The 21,691-nt window shown below is 38.3% G+C and overlaps 2 protein-coding genes across 2 annotated transcripts in view; one reads left to right on the forward strand and one right to left on the reverse strand.

Annotated features, from left to right (window-relative positions):
* Positions 1-1,470, forward strand: part of LOC139995924 (caspase-1) — a 37,215-nt gene extending 35,745 nt beyond the window's left edge. Inside the window, exon 5 of the mRNA XM_072019866.1 lies at positions 208-1,470. Within this exon, the coding sequence (XP_071875967.1) occupies positions 208-479 (272 nt within the window). The 3' untranslated portion in view covers positions 480-1,470. The remainder of the gene's footprint in view (positions 1-207) is intronic.
* Positions 1-21,691, reverse strand: part of LOC139995922 (alkaline phosphatase-like) — a 234,210-nt gene that overhangs the window by 109,377 nt on the left and 103,142 nt on the right. The gene's annotated exons all lie outside the window — the stretch shown is intronic.

Here is a 21,691-nt window from a genome sequence, read left to right on the forward strand (position 1 = left end):
TTTTGCTGGAAACGCGCAAAGCGATCGTTTCTACTTGCATCTGCCTATAACATGTACATATGTACAACATACGTACAGAGAGAGAGAGAGAGAGAAAGAGAGAGAGAGAGAGAGAGAGAGAGAGAGTGAGAGAGAGAGAGAGGAGAGAGAGGTGAAACGAGTTAGAGCGAGTTTCTCATCAGAAAACTGTTCTTCTATGAATTTTAGGTTTTTACTCGTGGCGAAATCCGGACAATGGTTCCTGGTTCATACAGGCTCTTTGTCAAGAGCTGAATAAAAACTGGAAAACCCATGATCTATTAAGGATGATGACTGCCGTAGTCCGACGTGTTTCGATCGAGTATCAGTCGTTCATACCGCAGAAGGAATCGTTCCACCAGAAGAAGCAGGTACCATCCCTCGTTTCCATGTTGACGCGGTTGCTGTTCTTCGGCGATGTATCACTCGAATACCAAGCGAAAAATGAAAGTGGAAAATAGCAATTCGGCTATTGAGCGATTCAGTTGAAGCAAGACGTAAATTCACAGATTTATATGTTTATGCGTGCACACGTATATAAAAATCCGTGTGTAGAGTATTTTGTAGATTTTTTACTCCATTCTCGGTTGCTGGACGTTAAGCGGATTAAACTTTCCGTAGCTATTTTCTTAGTACGTCGAATTTTTATGAAAAGATCGTGGCGGAAAGTTGAACAACGAACCGCGTGAAAATGTAAATTCAATCTCGCGCGGGAATATCGAGGGTATAATTTTAATTAGCGCCGGCCGTGGATTTTCGTTGTACAAGTTTAAAGAAGACCTCGGTCCTTAGACCGATATATAAGGGGCGGATAACGAAGTGCGCGCATTATTTCATTTGCAGCTGTTCACAGAGTTTAATGAATGCAGTAAATAACTCGCTTTCTGAGATACGACCCGCAGAAATTCGTTCCGTTTTTAAACAAATTAAAAGTCACTTTACGGTCGGCGTTTAAACAAGCGCGTTTTACGTCGCGAACGGATGCGTGGCGATATATTTTTATTATTTTACCGCGTGTACTCCTTCTTTGGTGTTTTATGCCGACGTGCGTTTTGTCGTAAACAACCATTTGCGCTATATAAAGATGAACACCTCTACAAGGATGTTGGCGATAAAAATTAAATTCCTTATGAGCGTGAGGAAGCGTAGGCAAACATTTCCCGGGCACGTACATTTCAAAATTTAACGCGATGACGTCTTTATTTCTCTATTAATTTCTTGCCATCATCGTTCAGCCGAGCATAATCTACATATGAATTACGAAGAATATCGATGCATTGTGATTTGTAAACGTAATTAAAATTTGTACGCAACCCGTTTAATACCTTACGGTTAGTTGCTGCTTTCGATAAATTACGTAAAAGTACAAATAATGATCATATATAACTAAAATATGTATGTTTTTGTAATTGATAATAAATTACCTCTGTCAGAATGATATAATAGAATTGACTAGAGTGAAGTTTTATTTCACCGAATTCTAAGGACTTTCCAGATTTGTATCGATGTAATTGAAAGCTACACTTTTTGAAATGTAATTACATTACCATATCTTTGTCTTGTATTAAAAAGAAAGTTTCTATTCGTCTCGTAATAGAGGGAACGTCGGCCAACGACTTTAAACAGATTTAATGGAACTACTGAGAAGTTTTGTAATATTAATCCGAGCATAGGTTAGAAGATACTCGGGGAAAAAAAGTATAATTGGATCGTACGAACGGTTGAGAAACATGGAAGAGACGAAGAAGTAAGAAAACAGGCGGAAACAGCAGTTTATTGTCAGACGTGTTTTGCAAGCAGCGTGACAAGATCTTCCGTCTGTCTGTGGCTTTTGCTATATGAATTACGTCGAGGATATTTTCAGATAAACATTACTTGAGTTAATTAAAATTTTAAAAACGTAATTTTGAGATAAATGTAGTATAAAAATAATATAAATTTAACTATCGTAAAATCTTTTTGGAAATATAAGAAATTTGTTTCGTTGAACTTCAAAAAGAAAAAAAAACTACCATATTCTATGAAGTATAATAAACAGTTATACTAAATCGTTAATAAATCTTGGAGGAACGTTTCGTGTTAGAATCAATATTCCCGATATTGGCGCAGTACTACTATATATTATTATATTAATATCGATGTCAGCGCATGTTCAAAGTAAAGTGAGATATTACACGTACTGTACCAATCGACAACCATATCATCCGTTATCAAGTAAATATCGATTGCTGCACTGGTTACTGTAAATCAGATGGTGGCAGTTCAATTTTCTTAAATTGCACGATTTGGATATAATTTCCATGTAGAGCCCTACATTAATATGTTATCGGATTAAATTACAATTAACGCCACTTGTTTCCTATATATCTTATTTCTATCGTAGTCGTTAAGCCAACACTGTAATTAGTGCTGTAATTACCAACGTAATTATTATATCACAACTTTGACGGAATATGCATAAAGGCATAGAGTATCGATTACTACATTATTAGCAACCAGATAGCAAATTGTTATAGTATATAAAATCGAGAATTTTTAGACGAAATAACAAAGTAAAAACAGTTGAAAAATCCTTATCACCTTTGTCCCACTCGTGTTTCTTTTTTTTCATCCTTTTCTTTTTTCGTTTGCTCTCGCAATCTTTTAAAACATACAAACATTTTTCGAATCGAGTTACACATTTACGAGGTCTGCTCTTTTTTTGCACCTTGTCTACCAAATTGCAGTTCACGCACCGTTAAAACACCCTCATAAATATATACCTTCCCGCTGAAGCATGGTATGGTTATATACTTTCCAAACCATCGGTGAGAAATACATATACAGCACATATATCGAGGAAGCTGGAAGAAATGGAAGAAACAAACGACCAGAGGAATATAAGAGACATGTTGGACTAGACCCTGTACAATCAGTCGTGGCAAAACATCAGGAGACTACGGAACGCAAGATGTTATTGGATCAAAGTAAACTGATAGCCACGATAAAGGAATATTTTCTCGGAAAATACAGAAAAATCACGTAGATAAATCCAAAAGCATTGATAGAAATAAAATTTCGACGTGACTTCGAGTCATACACTGATCGACCGAGAATCTTCATAAATGATGTAGTATCCGGATATATGGCCGGGAGTTATCCGCATCAGCTCCCGCAACTTGAAACAGGTCTCGGCGTCATCTACGATCCGTATCGATTTAATTTTACCCGGTATCAGAATAAAAGAAATATAATTTCTTTATTTCTTATTATAGGTACAAGATAGATCATTAGATCCTTCGTCGGATCATTGAGATTTGTACGATTAAAGTGATACCAAACATGAGTATATTTGATTATCTGATCTAATATATAATTAGGAGTGACATAGAAAAAGAGAGAGAAAGAAATGACCTAATTCTACAGTATCTTATTACAGTCTACATGTTCTGTCTCACTCGTACGGTAAAACACCATAGAGAAGGAGAGAGAGAGTACGAGTGGGATAATTTGATCCAATTTCTGGAAAATCATCTCTGCGAACATATGGCCACTTTCGACTCTGATCGTTGGTTATATATGCGGTTATTATATACGTAAATTTCAATAAATCGAAATTGAATTAATTATATGTATCAAGTATTAATTTCGTAACACAAATAAAACTGGCTTTACTATTTCCGCATTAAACATGTATATATTTAATACATTTGCTTTGCATCCATAGAACACATCCGTGAAATATCGTATTTCGCTAATAGATCCTAAATAATTAGTAAGTTATATAATTTTCTTATTAATTATAGAAAACGAGATACCGTAATAAGTTGATTTGCTTTTATATATATAAATCTAATAGACTATTTTTAAGGTAATCATACGTATTTTCCTATCGCTCACAAACTAGTTCAGGAGATTCAGAAATCCTTGGTCGCTGAAAGTCTGATCCGTACGGTTCTTGAACTACTTTTCCTATCAAAGGGAAACGAAGTCCTTCATGCAGGATAGATGCAGACGTCTGTTTGACCGTGCAATGACAATTCGATTTCATTCACTTCACCCCCGTCTTCCACTGTGCTAAGTGGATCCTGCAGGCAAACGGAGCACGATAGATCTATGGCTCGTTTGAGGCTGGGTTAAAGGGTTTCGTTATGCGGGTAACAATTCTCGGCTTGCTGCTTCAGAGTAGCAAAGGAACACAATAGACAAAGCGTATCAAGGCGACATCGACGTTGTTTTAGCAAAATTTCATTCACGGATGTTGGGAATTTTTTTCTCCTTGCATACACTGGAAGCGTATACTTTGATAATTATGACTCCGGTTACGACCCGCAATTTTGAAAAATTAATTGTTTAAATTCAGCTAAATTTAGAAGCGATAATTTCTGTAGCTCTTAAACCGGCGAAAAGTTATTATTTCACAAGGAGATATCGTTTAAATTTGGCCACTTGTTTTTGTAAAATAGCTCGTTTCGTTTGGAAAGTCTGTTACGTTACTTTGAGCAATACATCATGATGCAGTTTTGTTTTTTCACACGATTTTTATTATTTCATACGAGTATTTACATGAGCTCCGTCGCGTAATATTCGTTTGTCTTACTTTGTTATTCTAATACATGAATATGTATTATCCCGGTAACTCTCCATATTATTCGCGCCGAGGCGGGCTATCTACTACGAACGTATTAAGGAATCTGGATTAACATCGACATCGTAATTACATTCATCCATTCTATTTTCTCTCTCTCTCTCTCTTTTCGCATATCTAACTTTTCAATATCCTATACGGTGTGGTGAACATGGATATACTTTTCAATGGAATGAAGCTATGTCGTTTGCTATACGGTGTACCACTCGCACCAACAACAATACATCGATCCTGTCGCGATGATAAAATGTTTCATCGTAAAGGAAACGAAACGCGCGTCGGTAAACAATCGAGGATTTTCTAGCTCGCATACTATCGATCCTTTCTATCGAATACGAGTGAAAAACCTTTGATCACCGGTCAGCAAAATTTTCAATTCAATAATTCATCTGGTGAACTGGCAACAAGTCGAACCATTCGGTCCCTGTAGCCGTCGAGCAAGTATGTTCTCGAAGATGAACTACTTGAGACTAAGCGGATCACTGATTCGCTTCGTCAAAGGATGCAGGTGCTTCTGTCCCTTCATCGATCAACGCTCGATCGGACGAAGATCTAGGTAAGAGGTACTTAGAGAAACCCTGTGTTTGAGGACTACCAGTTACGATAACCGCATCGTTCATCGGCCGATCTGCACTGAAATTATCGGTTAGCGATTCTAAAAATATCCAAGCGGAGCTTTGCGATATCTCGTATGAGTTATTATACTCAAAGAATTAGCGGTGGTAGGACAGTTTCGTTAGTCCCATAAAATGTCGTACAAAATTTGACATACCTGGTATAAAAAGTGATAACGTAGTTGGAGTTGCTATGATTTGCGTTCGATGGTAATTAGTGCAACAGAATTTTAGCTTTGGGATTATTACCGTTAATAAATTGAGGATTAAGTTGTTGTATTTTAGTATGATTAATTGGGACAAATACAAGCTTGATTGATGAAGAACAGTAGTTCTTATAGGCTATATGTAACGCACCTAACAAGGTAAAGGGAAGACAGTTTTGATTGATTGCTTGGAAAACAAGCAATATAATTTCCATTATGATATTCAAAAGCATCAGTATCGGAAACTGTTCCTAAGTTTTGATTTAAAGACAATTGCACGAATATATCCAGTCACTGTCTCTCTGTTATGAATATTTATTCTATCGTCGTAGAAACGATTAAGCAACTATACTTGTTAGTTACTTTCCTAAACGCAGGCTAAAGTATTCTGTGAATATATAGCGAACATGTTTGCTCAGTATAAGTGAACCGATGTTTTCGCTCAGAACGCGAATGAACTAGGGAATGATGGAAATTTGAGAATGTTAACGATATTGAAATGTAACCTACAAGCGAGAATCGGTTTTGCCCGGTTTTCGGCCATGAAATGGTAAAGTATTGTTTGCATTTACACGTTACACGATGTTTTATGCAATCAACCAAGTTTCGGACTAAGGAATTTCCCTGGAAAAGTGAGCGATATAAATACGGCGATTCGAATTCCAACAATTTACAAGAACTTGATTATTAAATACGAATATCAATACATAAATTAATTGGAAACATAAAATTTAATCGAGTTGTCAAAATGCCGAATGAATATGGAGAACAGTACAAGCAACACAGTGTTTTGAAATAAAATTTCGTCGATCTTTGTTCGCGGCACAATTGCCATAGCTTCGAAAAGGAAAAAGAGAGAACTCGTGCCAGTTGGTGTTTCCAGTAAATTGTATTACGATTTTTAATTCGTACGCCTTTTACACTTGTATCACACAACTTCTATTTTGCTCGAAAAAGGAAAAAAAAAAAGAAAAAGCATCGGTCTGTATATGGTGGAAGCGGCTTTCACGGAAAATATCCGAATTCCAACCAATCCTATAGAATTTTCTATGAAAAATATCGGTCTATATTGCGTTGTTTGCAATACTACCAAAATAACTCGTTTCTAAGCGAAACGTAATTTCTGGAATTTTAATATAACAAGATTGCCATGTAATTCGTCTTAACGTAGCTACATGCGATCCAATCAACTCTACGAACTTCGCGACTCTGCTATAAGTTAAACTTTGCCAGAAACTTCAATGCGCTTTCACTTCTCCTCTATCCTACCTTCGTATCGTAGCAACATCGCATAAAGTTTGTCAACTAAATCAACAGTCGAAAGCACTTTTGCCTGTTAACAACGATCGTAGGATTGTCAAACGCAGCCACTTAGTTCCATTTAGTTTCCTGAACGATACAAATCTGTTCCTGATCTATAACGTTCGAGTTATCCTTTATTTCGACTCACCTACCAAACGAAGTTCGTGTATACGCCATACACCGTAAATTAACCAAATGTCAGATTTGTTTCGTATCGTTGATCTTGCTTTTCCAACGTTCACGGTATTTTCATATTTCTAAAATCCATTCAACGCCAGAGATCTCTCACGCTGGATCACGCACGCTAGATCATTCTCGTTAGCGAGATTTTATAATGTAGTATCGGGAAATAATACTAATAATTAATTGATGGTTTATTTACAAAAAATGGATTGATACAGATGTTGATTAGACAGGAAAAGATGGCTGTTATACTCAATAATTAATTTGCAACTCTCGTCACAATCTCCACTCTCTTGACAACGCAACTCGCACTCTCTAACTTCTTGATTCACACTCTCTGACTTCTCCACTGACACTGTAAATTTGTCTTTCTGCCTTAGCATCCCTTTTGTCCCTTTGTCTTAGTCTCACCACGCACGTGTTACGCAACCGCTCGTGGCCAGAGTCACATAGGCCTTTTTTCTATGAAACTCTTCAACTGAAGGACCGACGACACATTGATGGCCCTGTCGGCACCTCGGCTCACGACAATGTTTATGGTTTACCCGATATTTTTTAGGCCTTTTGTCCACGACACTACAATAACTCACAAGTTACAACTTTTGATTCTTCCCTCTTGAACTATATCTATTTGTAACGCAATCTATGCGAGTTTCGATACTCGACTGACAAACGAACGAGATACTCATCAATCTAAACTTGCAATGTTTTTCCATATGGATGGGGCGCACGAGCGCGTACGGCCGCGCGGGTACCCGGATGAACAATCTCTATTTGCATATGTATGTCTACAGATTGTACGCGCTGTTCGTCATTATGGATGTATGTACGTACATATATGTTTACAAATGAACGTATGAAAAAGATACGAACCGCAAAGTGGTAGATGATGCCCGTTTGAAAAATATCCGCGACCTGCCTCTCGTCCGTTTCCCCACTTATTTTCTTCCTTTCGTTTCTTTCTCTTTTCCTTCTCCTCTTTTTTCTATGCCTGGTTTCTCTGGTCGAGAAACAGACGATTCGACTTGCGCATATGTTAGAAGGGTATTATTTATATTCGACCGTCAAATGAAACCCGCGCGCATCGGCTTTTGCGACGTATTGTTTCATTTTCGCTGGGGTCACTCATGGATAATATATGCTGACGAAGCGACACGACGGAACGAAAACAGCTAGCTGCTAGATTGTACTTCATGTGGGAGAATTATTTCGTTCGCAACAATGGAATCACAAGTAACATAAATTTAAAAGAGCACGCCGTTTGTCCCGTAATGGAACTGTAAGAACAGATAAGGTAAAAGTTTTCCAGTAATTTAACTATGCCAACAATGAGATACAGATATTGTACGTGGTTTAGATCTTATCGTTTCGCGCTTGCACATCGACTTTTGTTTCCTCTGTGATCATTGCGAAGATGCAGAACAAACGTGTCTGGTAGAGAAAATTCGTTAAGTTGTTCACGGAAACGAATCTATTCGAACTAAGTTGATTTCGAATATTTTCATAAACGATTCGTACTTAAACGAACTTTGATCGAAAGTAAAATATATGCAACGCAGAAGAGAGATCAGTTGTATCTTCGAACAACTTTGACGACGTGTTATTAACTTTGTCGTATTGTATTAACCTACCTCAGAACTAAGTTAAATCATGTTCGCAGGTTTATACTACTGATTCTTGCTGTTAGAAACTCGTGGAACTTAATCTGTCTTTGTCGACCAAACGTAACTACGCGTATTGTGTACAATACAGCGTACAACGATCCATAAAACTATCATCTCCTTTGACGATTTATCAACTAAAATATCGTTCGAAATTCTATCGTTGGTTCATACGAGGAAACATGTTTTTTCGATAGTAATTTATCTGTAGAAAGCGTAATAAACACGCACAAACTTGGTAGCTGTGCAGAAGTCTAAAGAGGTAGTAGATATATCACGAATCCTTTTACTGTAACTGGCGTTACGTTGACTCGAACGCGTTTCGATTTGAACCACAGAGAAAGCTTCTCGTGCCTGTACACGTGCGTCGAGCTTTCGTTCGCCGAATTACCCGGACAAGAAGATCACACGGTTGTGCTTCAGTAGCACAGCTTTCGTTCTGCGAATGGTATACCGAGAGCTTTCGTTCTGCGAATGGAACAACCGAGTTATGCCAACGTGTTCTTGGACGAGCGAGAGTATAAAAACATGCCGTTTAAAAGCAGTTTCAAAGGTACTTTATGGCGATGGTGAAAAGAAAATGTTACAGAAGGGCGTTGGAAAGAAGAGCGATGTCGATGAAGGAAATAGGAGTTTAAAGAAGTATCTCAAAATAGTTGTTTAAACGTGTACGTTAACGAGGAGGATTAACAACTACGATAGGAAATATGAAATAGGTTTATTTCTTTAATCGCAGGAGAAACAGCTCTTTCGTTAACATCGTTCAGGTCTAGTTAGCAAATATGTATGCGTTAAAGGAAATTACAATACGATATTTTATGGATATGTTTATTCAGTAGTATCGGTTGTAAAAGATGCATAACAACGAGACAGGATGGAAGCATCGATAATTAATATATTATAATAGCGGTGAATAACCACGAATTTCCAAACATGCCGATAAATCGATTTTTAAAGCATAAGCGTTCATACGGTTCATAAGCTACGTAGCTTTCATACAATTACGCCAAATTGTGAAAGAAGCAACAAGCGACGCAGTAAAAAAACTTACGAGCAGCTCGTAAACTATTTATACACTCGATACTAGCCATATTATAAAGAGGATGATCGAGCGAGCGTATAAGTCGTAAGAACAAAACTAATTGAGAGAAGACGAACAATACTTGCGTCAGATGCGACATCGTTCTTTCGACAGCAATCTGCGTTAAATTGGAACAGTAATTTTCAAAATAACGTATCGATCGTTTCCAATACGTAGCTTTCTATTAATATCGCTTTTATATTTAATAGCGAGGTAATTTTTAGTTTTATTACGCATAAACTCTACAGATTATTACTGTTAACCACTGTAACGCGTGAAGTCTGAAAGAACTTTTAAGGGGAGAGTAACACATTACTTTGAGCTTTAAAACTTTGTTACACTTACTCTTCCGTGACTATACTTATTTAAAAATCTGTGTTTTTTACTTATCTTTCCGAAACTTCTACTTTATATACTTCCTCAACTTCTTCCATCTAATTTAAATTCACTTGGAGAATAGCCGAAATAATAACTTGGTTGGAGAAGTCCCACGAATGCATCGATTCTCCCCGCTGCTTCTTAAAAGCGAGCAAACGACTAATAGAAAATAAAAATAAAAGTAATGGAGAACGTACGAGTTATTTCGAAACCAAGCAATATACTTAATTTGACGATGTAAAAGTTTCAAACAGAAATAACAAACGGCACTAGTATGTAAATGGTCGAGTCGTTAACTAAACACCACAGAATTGTTTCACTTCGATCGCACGTTGTTTATCGAGAATAATATCTTTTATTTGCCGAGTCAGCCCTGCGCTGACCAAAAATATCCATTAATATCGAATATAATTTCAATGAAGATCGTCATGCGAATACGAACGATGCAGTAAATATTAAATGCTGCTAATTTCATTTCCCCGTTGCACTTGTATTTCATAAAATTTCAATTGTAAAGCTCGTATCGTGTTTACGTCGCATTGTTTTACATATGCAATTGAATTTTCATTATCGCCTAACGCCGACTGCGCTGTCGGTAATCATCCGTCCCGACGCATTGTCGATATAACTTATCACGAACAAGCTTTGGATTCTGGCAAAAGTGTTTTGGCGTAGGTACACGGAACAGTTGCAACGTCTTATAGCGTGGAAGTTGGCTCCGGTCGACCACCCGGGAATTGTCGTCTATCGATAACGCGAAAATATGGAATAGATTCACGGTGTGAGTGCTCTTGGTGATGCGAATTTTAATGGTATGCCAGATGGTCTAATATTGATATCGGGCGGAAAAGTGTCCCTGCAATATCGCCAATGAGGATCGCGTGAATAATAAAATAAAGATTTGACGAAGATGCGAGGACCCATTTTCCGTGGATCGATGATAAATAGCCCGCCACGATGCGCGTCGCCACCGTCTACTCGTCTAATCCGTGCATCGTGTTCAAGAACGTTGGAAATTTTATTCGTCGACAGATTCTTAATCCAACAGAAGCTTTCAATGAAATGAAGCCTGGCATCACGATGCATTTCATTTTCTCCGCTTTTACAACGTATTTACTGCAACGATCGTTACAATGTTCCCTCATGGCAGATGTATTTTACCGGAAAACGTTTGACGATTCGTTTCACAGGGAAATAAAGTATTCGAGCGATAGACGGTGAACAGGTCAAGAAATTTTAGTGGGCGAGTTCACTGTATAAGGATGTTCTTTGAAAGGCTGGGGAGATATGAAAATATTTAACGTTGCGGAAAGACCAACCGAGAGAGAAGGATGAACAAGGGTCGGAAAGTGAAGGAAATCCGGTTGTTTATTCAGAACTCTAATTCCTCGAGTATCACACCCTCGCTTGTTTTCTCCGTTTCTTTCGACAGTTAAGGTCAGATAATTGCGCATTCGATTGCAAATTGAACGATTAATCGGATTTATAAGGGGATGAGCAAATAAATTGAAAGCAAATTTAAAGCGTTAACGCGATGGACGGACGAGCAATCCTCCTCGTGAAAGATGATGCTTTGTTTCTCAGGATAAAAGAGCATTACTTCTTGAAGTATCGATAAAACATTTTAATGTTGGCATAGCTCTTCGTGCCCTATCGAGGTCGAGAAAAACGAGACACTGAAAACTCTAAATAATGAACTTATGTTTCACTACGATATACACTCCGTGCTTTAAAAAAAAAAGGTTCTGTTTACCAAAAAAAAGTCCGTTTTACACTTTCGATTCCATTTTACAGGTAGAATCACTTTATAGTCGGTTATATTTCTCGTTACACAGAGCACTCTGTATAATAAAAAAATATTCTGTACGCGATAGAAATAAGTATGAAGTTACATGGAACACTAACTGTCGGTGAAATTCCCTGCAGAAATAATTGCACGATAAGGCATAATGGAATCGGTCACGATTGCGAGCACGCCGAAGAAGGAATACGCGGAACGGCTTCGCTTCTAGCCGATCAATAAAACTCCACTTCCACCCTACTTAACTTTGTATACTCGTAAAATTCTATTAAACCTCGTGCTCGACGAGTATACTCGCGCAGTGGCGAGGAAAGAGGAAAAAAAAAATAATGCAGAAGGGTGAGAAATAAGGGTGGGCCCGCTTTGAACCGTGAATTTCAAGCGGGATTGGTTGACGAGAATACAAGCAGAGAAAACTCACGCGACAAAAGAAATGTAATTATACTTGTAGCCACTCTATTCGTCATCGTCCGCGGATTGTCGCGAATAATGGCAAATTATGAACAGTAAATTCGCATCTGCATAATCGAATCGGGGCTATAATGAAATGTGATTCGTCGGGAGTATGGGAGGAACCGGTTCCGTGTTCGAGTCTGTGACCATGCACTTTCGAATTTTCCCACAACGATTCCGCCCGCTTTCGATACCAGATCCGTCTCCATTTCCCTAATTGTACCGGTTATTATGCCGATTTACAATACTTATCACCGAAGAACAAATCACTAGAAGAAGAGATGAAATAAGGCGAAGAAAAGAGAATCAGGAAGATGAGAAACGTTTCTTTCTATTTTTCAACGAATTGCGAACTTTTGATCGTGACGGAAACAAGACGCGTTGTATAAGAAAGAAATTAAAAAGCGCTACGCGGACGAGAAATAATAAAATTCGTTTCATCCTCGAGACCTTTAACAGGCCGTTTTCTCTGCTTCTTCTAATTTCACCTACCGGATATTGTCTTTCCGCGGCAATATTAAAACTGACGTGAAACGTTTCCTCCGTCTGCTGTCCAAAGAATTTCTAACTTCGATACCCCGGTCAATCTGTCGGTGAATCATATACCACGCGTTCAAAAACACTCGGACGATTGTTTGTCTACGGCGGGATGTCAATTAATTCGAACGTTAAGCACGATTTATTTCTTTATCTCTATTATAATAAGTATGCATAGTAGAATGTTGGAATGGAATTTTTAAGCCGATAAATTGTTGTCATTTATACGTAGTTCTATGGAAAGAACGAATATCGATAGATATTTATCCATAGATCGATTAAAAAAATTGACGAAACTGTAGATACTTATGGACAGCGACACATCGAAACTGGAAAAGTAAAAAATGCTAACGATCGATACACGAACATTTTCCAATGGAAATTAAATTGAACGCTTGGAAAATTTCTGTGGTTTAACGACGTATGTAAGGAAATTTCTAATTTGTAAAACTGAACAATGCTCGCTATTGAAATATAAGAACAGAGGGAAATTACTCGTAGAGTTGATTCTGATAAACGGGGTCCGAACGGACGCGGAAATCGTTCCCTCGACATGCGAGAGACGAAATTTATTCCGCTATCAAAATCTTCAGTGCACCGTCACCGGAGGGCAGCGAATTCAGATTTCATTGCACGTTTACCGTACTGTCGCCCTGACAAATCGTATTTTTACTATTCCAGAACTTGGAGACGTATGCGAGCGCGTATCCTAGAGAGGAAGAGAGAGAGAGAAAGAGAGGAAGAGAGAGAGAGAAAGAGAGGGAGAGAAAGAGAGAGAGACAGACAGACAGAGAGACAGAGACACAGACACAGATACACACATATAGAGAGCGAGAGAGAGGCTAACACGCGGATGAACGGTGGTGCAGGAGGAAAGTGCTGCGACAGAAATGGCATTGGATGGGGAAGCCAGGATATAGACGTCACGTACATTTACATCGGTTTGCTTGAAAGCAACCTTTTTCCGTGTCACGACATCGTATCCCAGATCGGCAATGACTCCCTTTGAGTTTGTTTTATGTTCCGATGCAAATATGTTCGTCCGATAGTAACTCTAATTATATCGATCGAGTGATTAGCCGCCTTTATTAATCGATTAGTATATTATATTTCACTTTGATCTGTAAATTTGAAGTATAGAATCCTTCTCGAATTCTACTGTAGAGATAATAGAAACAGTAGCTGCAGCTTGAATTAGTCAGATACGTTACGTATTTTTCTATGAATTATGTAAGACCGGCGTAATATTTCTCCTTGACAAATCGCTAGACGGTTTGAACAAGTAACATAATTTTAAGACTTACAAAAATCTATTTCTGCAATCCGCGACAAGAAGACAGGCGTCTTTTCTCGAGCTTGAGACAAGTAAATACTGTAACTAAGACGGGCAGAAAGTGCTGGCGAACTTTCCGCTACGTTTATTTGCATGGAAGTTTACTTTGAATAGCATTCGAATCTCGTCTAGAGCGAGCAAGCGACACGTTTATCCCTTGACAATAATTTATATATGGAAATATAAGGTATTGTTAAGAACTGTCTTAGGCAGTGTTTTGTTGACTTTTTAGAGAAATTTATCGAACCGTTTAATGTGGGAAGGACTACAAAATTAGCAACGAAAAAGTCGACGGTTACTTGGAAATTCAGATGAAGCTTCTTGAAACTGTGGCTTCTCTTTCTTTAAGGCGCATTTTAAGAAACTGATCTCAGAAGCTGAGCCAGTCGGACGATTCTTTCTGCAAAAGAGAACACGGTCGGGAGCTTGAGGCCGGCGAAATCGATGACGTAGATATGAATTTTGCACGGTCCCCGAAACTTTGCATACAAACTTGCATTCCTCGTGAAACTCTCTCATACAAAGTATGCAAATAAGCAACTGGGGATCGACATAATGTCTCGGTGGCGAATTTCGAAGAAAACTTCTAATTTTCAAAGTACCTAGGCCACTATTAATTTATTATTACATTAGTTCGTAAGTTCATGACAAGCCGCGTTAACATGCTACCGTGAAACAAGGGACAAATTTTTCAAAGCTTTCCGAAGTAACTTTTCCTCTATCCTCCGTATTAAAGATCGTAAAATCGATCAAGTTTCCAGATACTATCACGAGACTGCTTATTTCTTCACGATATTCGTAAATCGTCTATTCCAACGAATCGGAACTAATAAGAGCAGATTTGTTGTACGATAAACAGAGAGGAATGGACGCAAGAAACTGAGGGACGAAGACAATATCGATCAGTGTCGCGAAAATTAACCGAGGCATCATTTTTCACGTACAATTCTTCGGGACTAGTGGGTAATAAAAAGAAAAAAGAATGAAAAAGAAAATTGTGGCAGAAGGCGAACAAAGTTGACGCGTTAAATCCATGCATTACCGTGAAAATGACGGCAAACTATGCAGGCTATGGTAAACGAAAGCAGCAAAAAGGAGAAACAAAGCTTGGCTTAAGATTTCCTACAAGCAGCATCATCCTTTAAAGTCATCCTGGCCGAGAGTAGAAAGAAAAGATGAATCGTGGAACATCGAGCGACCCACAGAAAGAACGAGATATTTGTTTCTGATGTAGGAGAAGATTGTATCTCTTGCATGACCGTTCGACCTGATATCCCGTTCCATTTTGAACCCTTTAAAAAGGTGAAATATGGAACGCGTTGGCAACCTGTTTCCTTAACTCTCGCGGTCCAATTTCTTCCCCCATTAAGTAATTGAATTTTTTTAATCCGTCCTAATCTCAACGGAAATGGCGGGGATGAAGGATAAGCAGGCAAAAACTTTTTAACCAAGATATTTAACTACGAAGTTGTGTGGCTTGTCTTAAGCGCGAGTTTTCAAACTTTTCGCTCAAAAATTTAATTCAACTACATCTTGTTGTTTTATCGAAGCTGATCTGGCCAAGAGTTTTCTTTCTCTTTCGCGTTCTGTCTTCTTTTCCGTCTTTATTTCACTCTGAGGGTAAATCATACTTCACCAAATCTGAAATGCTATTAACGATCGCTCGTAAAAGTTTGTACAGGAAATCTTATGTTTGCCAAAGGAAATATCGATGTCAACGTTTGTTAATATAATATTATCTTTAATAAAAATGGTTTTATTAATGCCGCGATGATCGATTAGCCTTCGCTAAATTGGTATGGTTACAAGAATGATTCCTCTCGCGTGAATTTTATGTGTCTTAATAAATTTTTATGCGATGCCTATAAAACGAATGTCTCTTCCATGCCTTGACTTAAAGTCAAATCGCTTTATGCACGAGAGACGTGTATGAAACGCGTACGAAATCATCAAAATAAGAACGTTATACGATTTGTGCATATGGAAATCCTATAATGAAAAATACGAACTGTATGTGATATACCGGTTGATATATCGGTTTATTGAAACATTTACAACCAACAAGGCCAAGTAGATTTTAACAACGAGTAACTAAATCTCAAAGGTAAGTTATATATAAGGAAGCTGTGTATAGGGAAACAATTTGAAACGGAATTCTGAAATTTTGAAACGCTTTGGAGTCTCTGCTATAAACACGGAAAGCTTTACAATTTACAAATTTACTCGCTTAATAATGTTAAAGAAAGTTCAAACTATTGTAAGGATCGTTAAATTAGAATTTCATCCTCATCGTCCTCAAAGGATATTCTTCAGTCCAGGATGCGTATTGTCAACGAACTCAGCGCAGGAAATATTTGAATCGAGTTTCCGATACCGTCACTCTCGCATCAACCTATACTTTGTCGGTGCAAATTTCATCGGACTGTACGAAACGTGGCTCTACCACTCTCTATTCTCGAATATAATCCGTTTTGATCCCTGAATATCCTTCGGGACATAGCGATGACGCGGATCAGTCAGTCGACGAATCTATAATATAAAAAAGTTTCAACCAGTTGGAAAGCCACGATTTTCCGGAACTATCGCGCCACGGTCAGTATTTTTCCGTCCCGCGGAGATAATCTCCTTGCCAGCACATCGACTTTGATAATTCCGTTGGATATATTTTTCCCAGTTCCGATTACCACAAAAAGACATGCGTAAGTTCTTGCAAAAGTATCCATCGTTGTGCGTCGCAACAACTTGCCCCATCGACCGATTCGTCTCGATGGCGTCTTCCTTTTATTTAGGATCCATTTTAACTAGGCGAGTAAAATTCAACGCAGACTGCATTTTATTCCACATTTGTTTGATTGTAAGAAAATTACGAATGTAATTTCCTTTCTGTTATATCTTTACAAAGGAATACGATTGTTGAATTTGACTTATTTTGAATTAAAGTTCCAACGAAAACGAAAATTAAAATGTCACTTTAATCAAACCTAATTCGATTAAACGGTAAATATTGCCGTGATTTTGTATGTTTTTTTTTTTTTTTTTTTTAATTGCCTGGAAGGACGTGTATCTTGATTTTTGCGGCTCGTCCCAAAAATGGAAAATCAGAACTCGCTGATGAACGTAAATTTTCGTGTACGTACAGGGGAAATGTTTCGTTAACGTGCTGTTTACAGACGGCCGTCATGCGAATTTATTTCGTTTGTTTGCTCGTAAATATTTCCTGTGTGTTTAATCGTTTTCGAAATGCTCCGGCGCCTTGTTACGTTCATAACGCAAAACAAATATATTACCCTTTATCGAGCCAGTTCTTTCCAAGTAAATATAGAAGGAAAATGTGTTCCAAACTTTTGGAAACACGTTATTCAAATATTTTGGAATTTCGAGGAATTATCATACCGATTGATAAATGTTCCTGAAAGGTTATCCATTTTGAAATAATTTTGTCACTCAAAAATTTCAACCGTTTCAATTAATAATTCAAACATTAAATATTAACCAACGTAGGAGTATAAAGAAATACATAATTATATCGAATTAAATGGATCTCTTTGCTCTTCTCCGGTAACTCTTTTTAGAGTAATTTCTTTCCTTTCATAGCGCGTGCTGGCCGTTTCGTCTTTGCTCTCTTTCATCGATTTCGTTTTACAAATTTCAAAATGACTAGTCGCGTTCTGTCTTAACGATAAAAAGGACAGGTCATGTGTTCTCTCGTTTCTCATGTAATTTGAACGTAAAAGACGAAATACAAATTTCCCTGGCCGTAAAATACGCTAATAAAATATTTTCATTTTTTTCGAAACAAAATCGTAAAACGCGTTACCGTTGTTTTTATTTCAAAGTTCAATAATGGTTGTTGTTTATTTAACCGTTCAAAGCAATTCTTTATGTAACGTGACCCTATTATCGAGCCTTTCGGCCTTCAAAATTTACAGAATACAGGATATTATAAGGGACTCGTCGCATCGTTAAAAATTCCACAAAAATGTTTTCGTATTTCCGTATATAGAGAATTGTATTCATGGAAAATTTTTTTTATCAGAAACAGACAGAAAATTGAACGCCGAGATTACGAATTAAATACCAGACCATCAGCGATAGAACGCTTTATTTGACGCTTTTATCTATACCTCCATGTCGATCTTATCTCAACGACGTACCTACATCGATTTCAACTCACACCGAACGCTCCTCGTAAGCGTATAAATTCCACCGTTTTATCGTTTATTTTCTACCGTTGTTCTTTTTTTCCCTCCCTTTTAAGTCGATGATATCGCTTAACTTATCGGGTCGTTGGTGACTTCAATTTTGAAAATTCCAACGAGGACAGTGTACAGATCTTTTGTCATTTGAAACTCGTGGTTAAATAAAAAGCGCTTCACCGTATGGAATTGATGAGAACGTTCGATGGTTAAAGCATTCAATTTTTCCGCGAACAACGCGTGTTTTGTTGCAATTCCATGCGTCCGCTGGTTTGCGGCACGTTTATGACATGGCGAACAAAGAACTTTCATCGCGAACTAAATGGAAAATATTATATCCGAACAAAATAGATATCGCGTGTAATAGTTCAACAATTTGTTATTCTTTTTTACGCTATCATTTTGTTGTCGGCGTTCGCCCATCTCGTAGCTCGCGCTCGTCTATTCCATCACGGTAAATTATCGGTTATTTCGAACGTCACGATAAAAGATTTTTCTCTTAATAATTCGATTCGTTTATACAGGTTCACACTTTGTACCCGGAAACACGAACCCCGAAGGCTGGAGAGCTCGTCGATAAACCAGACGACGATATTCCAAATCGACTATTCCGCGGCGCGATCCAGCCGTGCGTCCTTTTCTCCGTGAAACAAGATTTTAATGCAATCGACGCGTATCGTAGTCATAAAATATCAAATCGAACGCAACGGGCAAGTTGCGCGAGGAGTAACGAGACCAACGAACCGGCCGAGACACGAGTCTCGAAAACTTGAATGTACAAATCACAATTGTCCGATATTACGCACCGTGTGTCATCCGCAATATCATTTTAATGAACTTTACCGTGTTTCATACGTTGCGCACAAATGACTTGGATAACGGCGATATTTATTACGTTTGAACATTGGCTAATTGAGTTTAACTGTCTGCACTAAATTTATAGCCGAGTATCTTAGAACACGATTTTTGTATCCGTACCGTGTAACTTCTTTCACTTTGTAAAAAATGGACACAAAATGCATACTACTGCTGTATCCTATCATTTTATTAACACATTACATTGTATGAAGTATCAGTATCGAAGTATCAGCACGTGTATTAATGTCGTAGCGCTTACAGCGTTATTAATTTAAAATTCACGAAACATTGACACAAGGTAAGACACCGGCCCTCATCTGGATCACGTTCAACGGCTCCTTCGAAGGAAACCGGCCACCAGTCTCCTCAATATCGGTTGCAAAGTGCATCGTCCCTAATCCCTGAGAAGGTGGTGTAAAGAGCGAGAAAAAGAGAAAGGGAGAGAGAGAGAGAGAGAGAGGAATCCATCTGCTTCGATCCAGGTGCATCTCGCCTCGTTTCGTCGAGATTCATTAATGCTCGATGCACATTAGCAAACAAACATCGCGTGCCACGATATCGTTGGTCGGCTGGTTCGCTAGTGGCGCGGCTTTTATCGAAATTAAACGAAAGATTAAATATACCTCGGGGAATGGACGCCATACATCGTTGAGTAAGGGTTGCTAAAGGAAGTTTCTCATCAACTTGCACACCCTTAAATCGCTCGGCAACCAACCAACCACTCCCCCTCCTCCTCCTTCTCTCTCGTGTGTCGCTAACGTCGATTGAATCGACATCCTCACCGCAATCTCGAGATTCCCCGATGGATCAGAGACGAACCGACATCGTGTTTCTTCGCGACAGACGTGCGACGTGTAATCGTGTGGCCGCGTGATTAAATTCGCAGACGCGTGGAAAAGATCGCGAACGGTGTAATAAGCATAAAATTCGTGGATTTCGAGTTCGCTCGTAGCATCGGAAATTTTGAAACTGAAATGCTCGAGGGACTTCGTTACGCTTCAAACATTGCCGACAGGGAACATTTCTGGAATTGCGCAAAACTTGAAAACCTTTCGATTAGTTGGAGTTGGGATGAATGGGTGTAGCAAATGACTGACATTACCTCGGATTGGGAATTGATATAGTTTAGGAAGCAATGGGAATAGCGAAAGCGAGGCATTGTTTGATCGTACGCATGATTTTTCGTTCGCTTTCATAGAACCGAGCTTCTTCATGGTCGAATCAATAATCGACACGTTTATTTGCACACGATACAATAAAATGTAATCTACAAACAAAATTCTAAATGAATCAAATAACGTAGTACGATGTATCCAGAAATAGTCTGAAAAATCTCGAGCGTTGTTTATAAATGGAGAGCTTCCAGAGCAACGCACCTGATCGATAAATCCAGAGAACTGAGAACGTTTTGACGGGTGAAAAGTACGATTTGACGGTGAAAGTATCAGGATCTGTCAAACGAGTGTCCCTTTTCTCACATCTTGTCGGAAACATTTGAGAAATTTGATCTGTAGGCGAAACTATGTTCAAGCTGGAATTTCATTCGAAACGGGGACGTTGTTGGCGCGCGCAAAGGAATCATTCTTGGATCTTTTACGGGACATTTGCGTTCGACGAAAATTCTACGAGCACGAATATCAACCACATTTGTAGTTTGCGTCTTTATTCGGGGATCGACCACGTCCTGGCAGAAAATAAAATTTTATTTCCTTCGTCCGCTGGCACTTCCTCTCGGCATTGATAAAAGTAGTCCGTTCGAGGAGATCACCTTTCGTTCCCAATACGTTTTGGATTAATCGATATCGAATTCGCGTTAGAATATCCGAAAAGTAGCGAAAGCAGTAGGATATTGAAACGTAATGGTTAAAACACGTAGCTAAAATAAGATAAGATAGGATAACAAAAGAGTAATTTTCATTATAAAATCAATGAATAAATAATACCTTCACGAATGTAAGTAGAAAGCATATAGTATAGTATAGTATAGTATAGTATAGTAGAAAGTATATAGGTTGCTTTATAAAAGAGAATTAAATGGCAATGGTACGCATGTGATCAAATTACATCAGCGTGCACGTACGTCTGTTGAGTAAGGTCAAAGCACAGCTGCATTCTCAGCTAAACACGTTCATACGCTTAGTTACAGGCAAACTGCTACAGAAACTCCCTAATTATGTATAAACAAAAGCAGCGTGGTTACAATCGTACAATGTACGTGAAACGTAATAATTCTCTAATGACTAGCTGCAATTCCACAACCCACGACGAAAACACCAACATCCTGCCGTGGTTAAAAAAGGAACAAGTTACCTTTTATCCACGATTTTCCAAGGAAAGATGAAAGAAATATGAAAGATAACGCGCCCCTTAGGCGCGCAGAATTGAAAGGAGCGAGGGATCCTCCTCCTTTTTCTTCACTCTAGCTTTCTTTTTGTTAATAATG

Source organism: Bombus fervidus, chromosome 16, assembly GCF_041682495.2.
Source record: "Bombus fervidus isolate BK054 chromosome 16, iyBomFerv1, whole genome shotgun sequence".
NCBI lineage: Eukaryota > Metazoa > Arthropoda > Insecta > Hymenoptera > Apidae > Bombus > Bombus fervidus.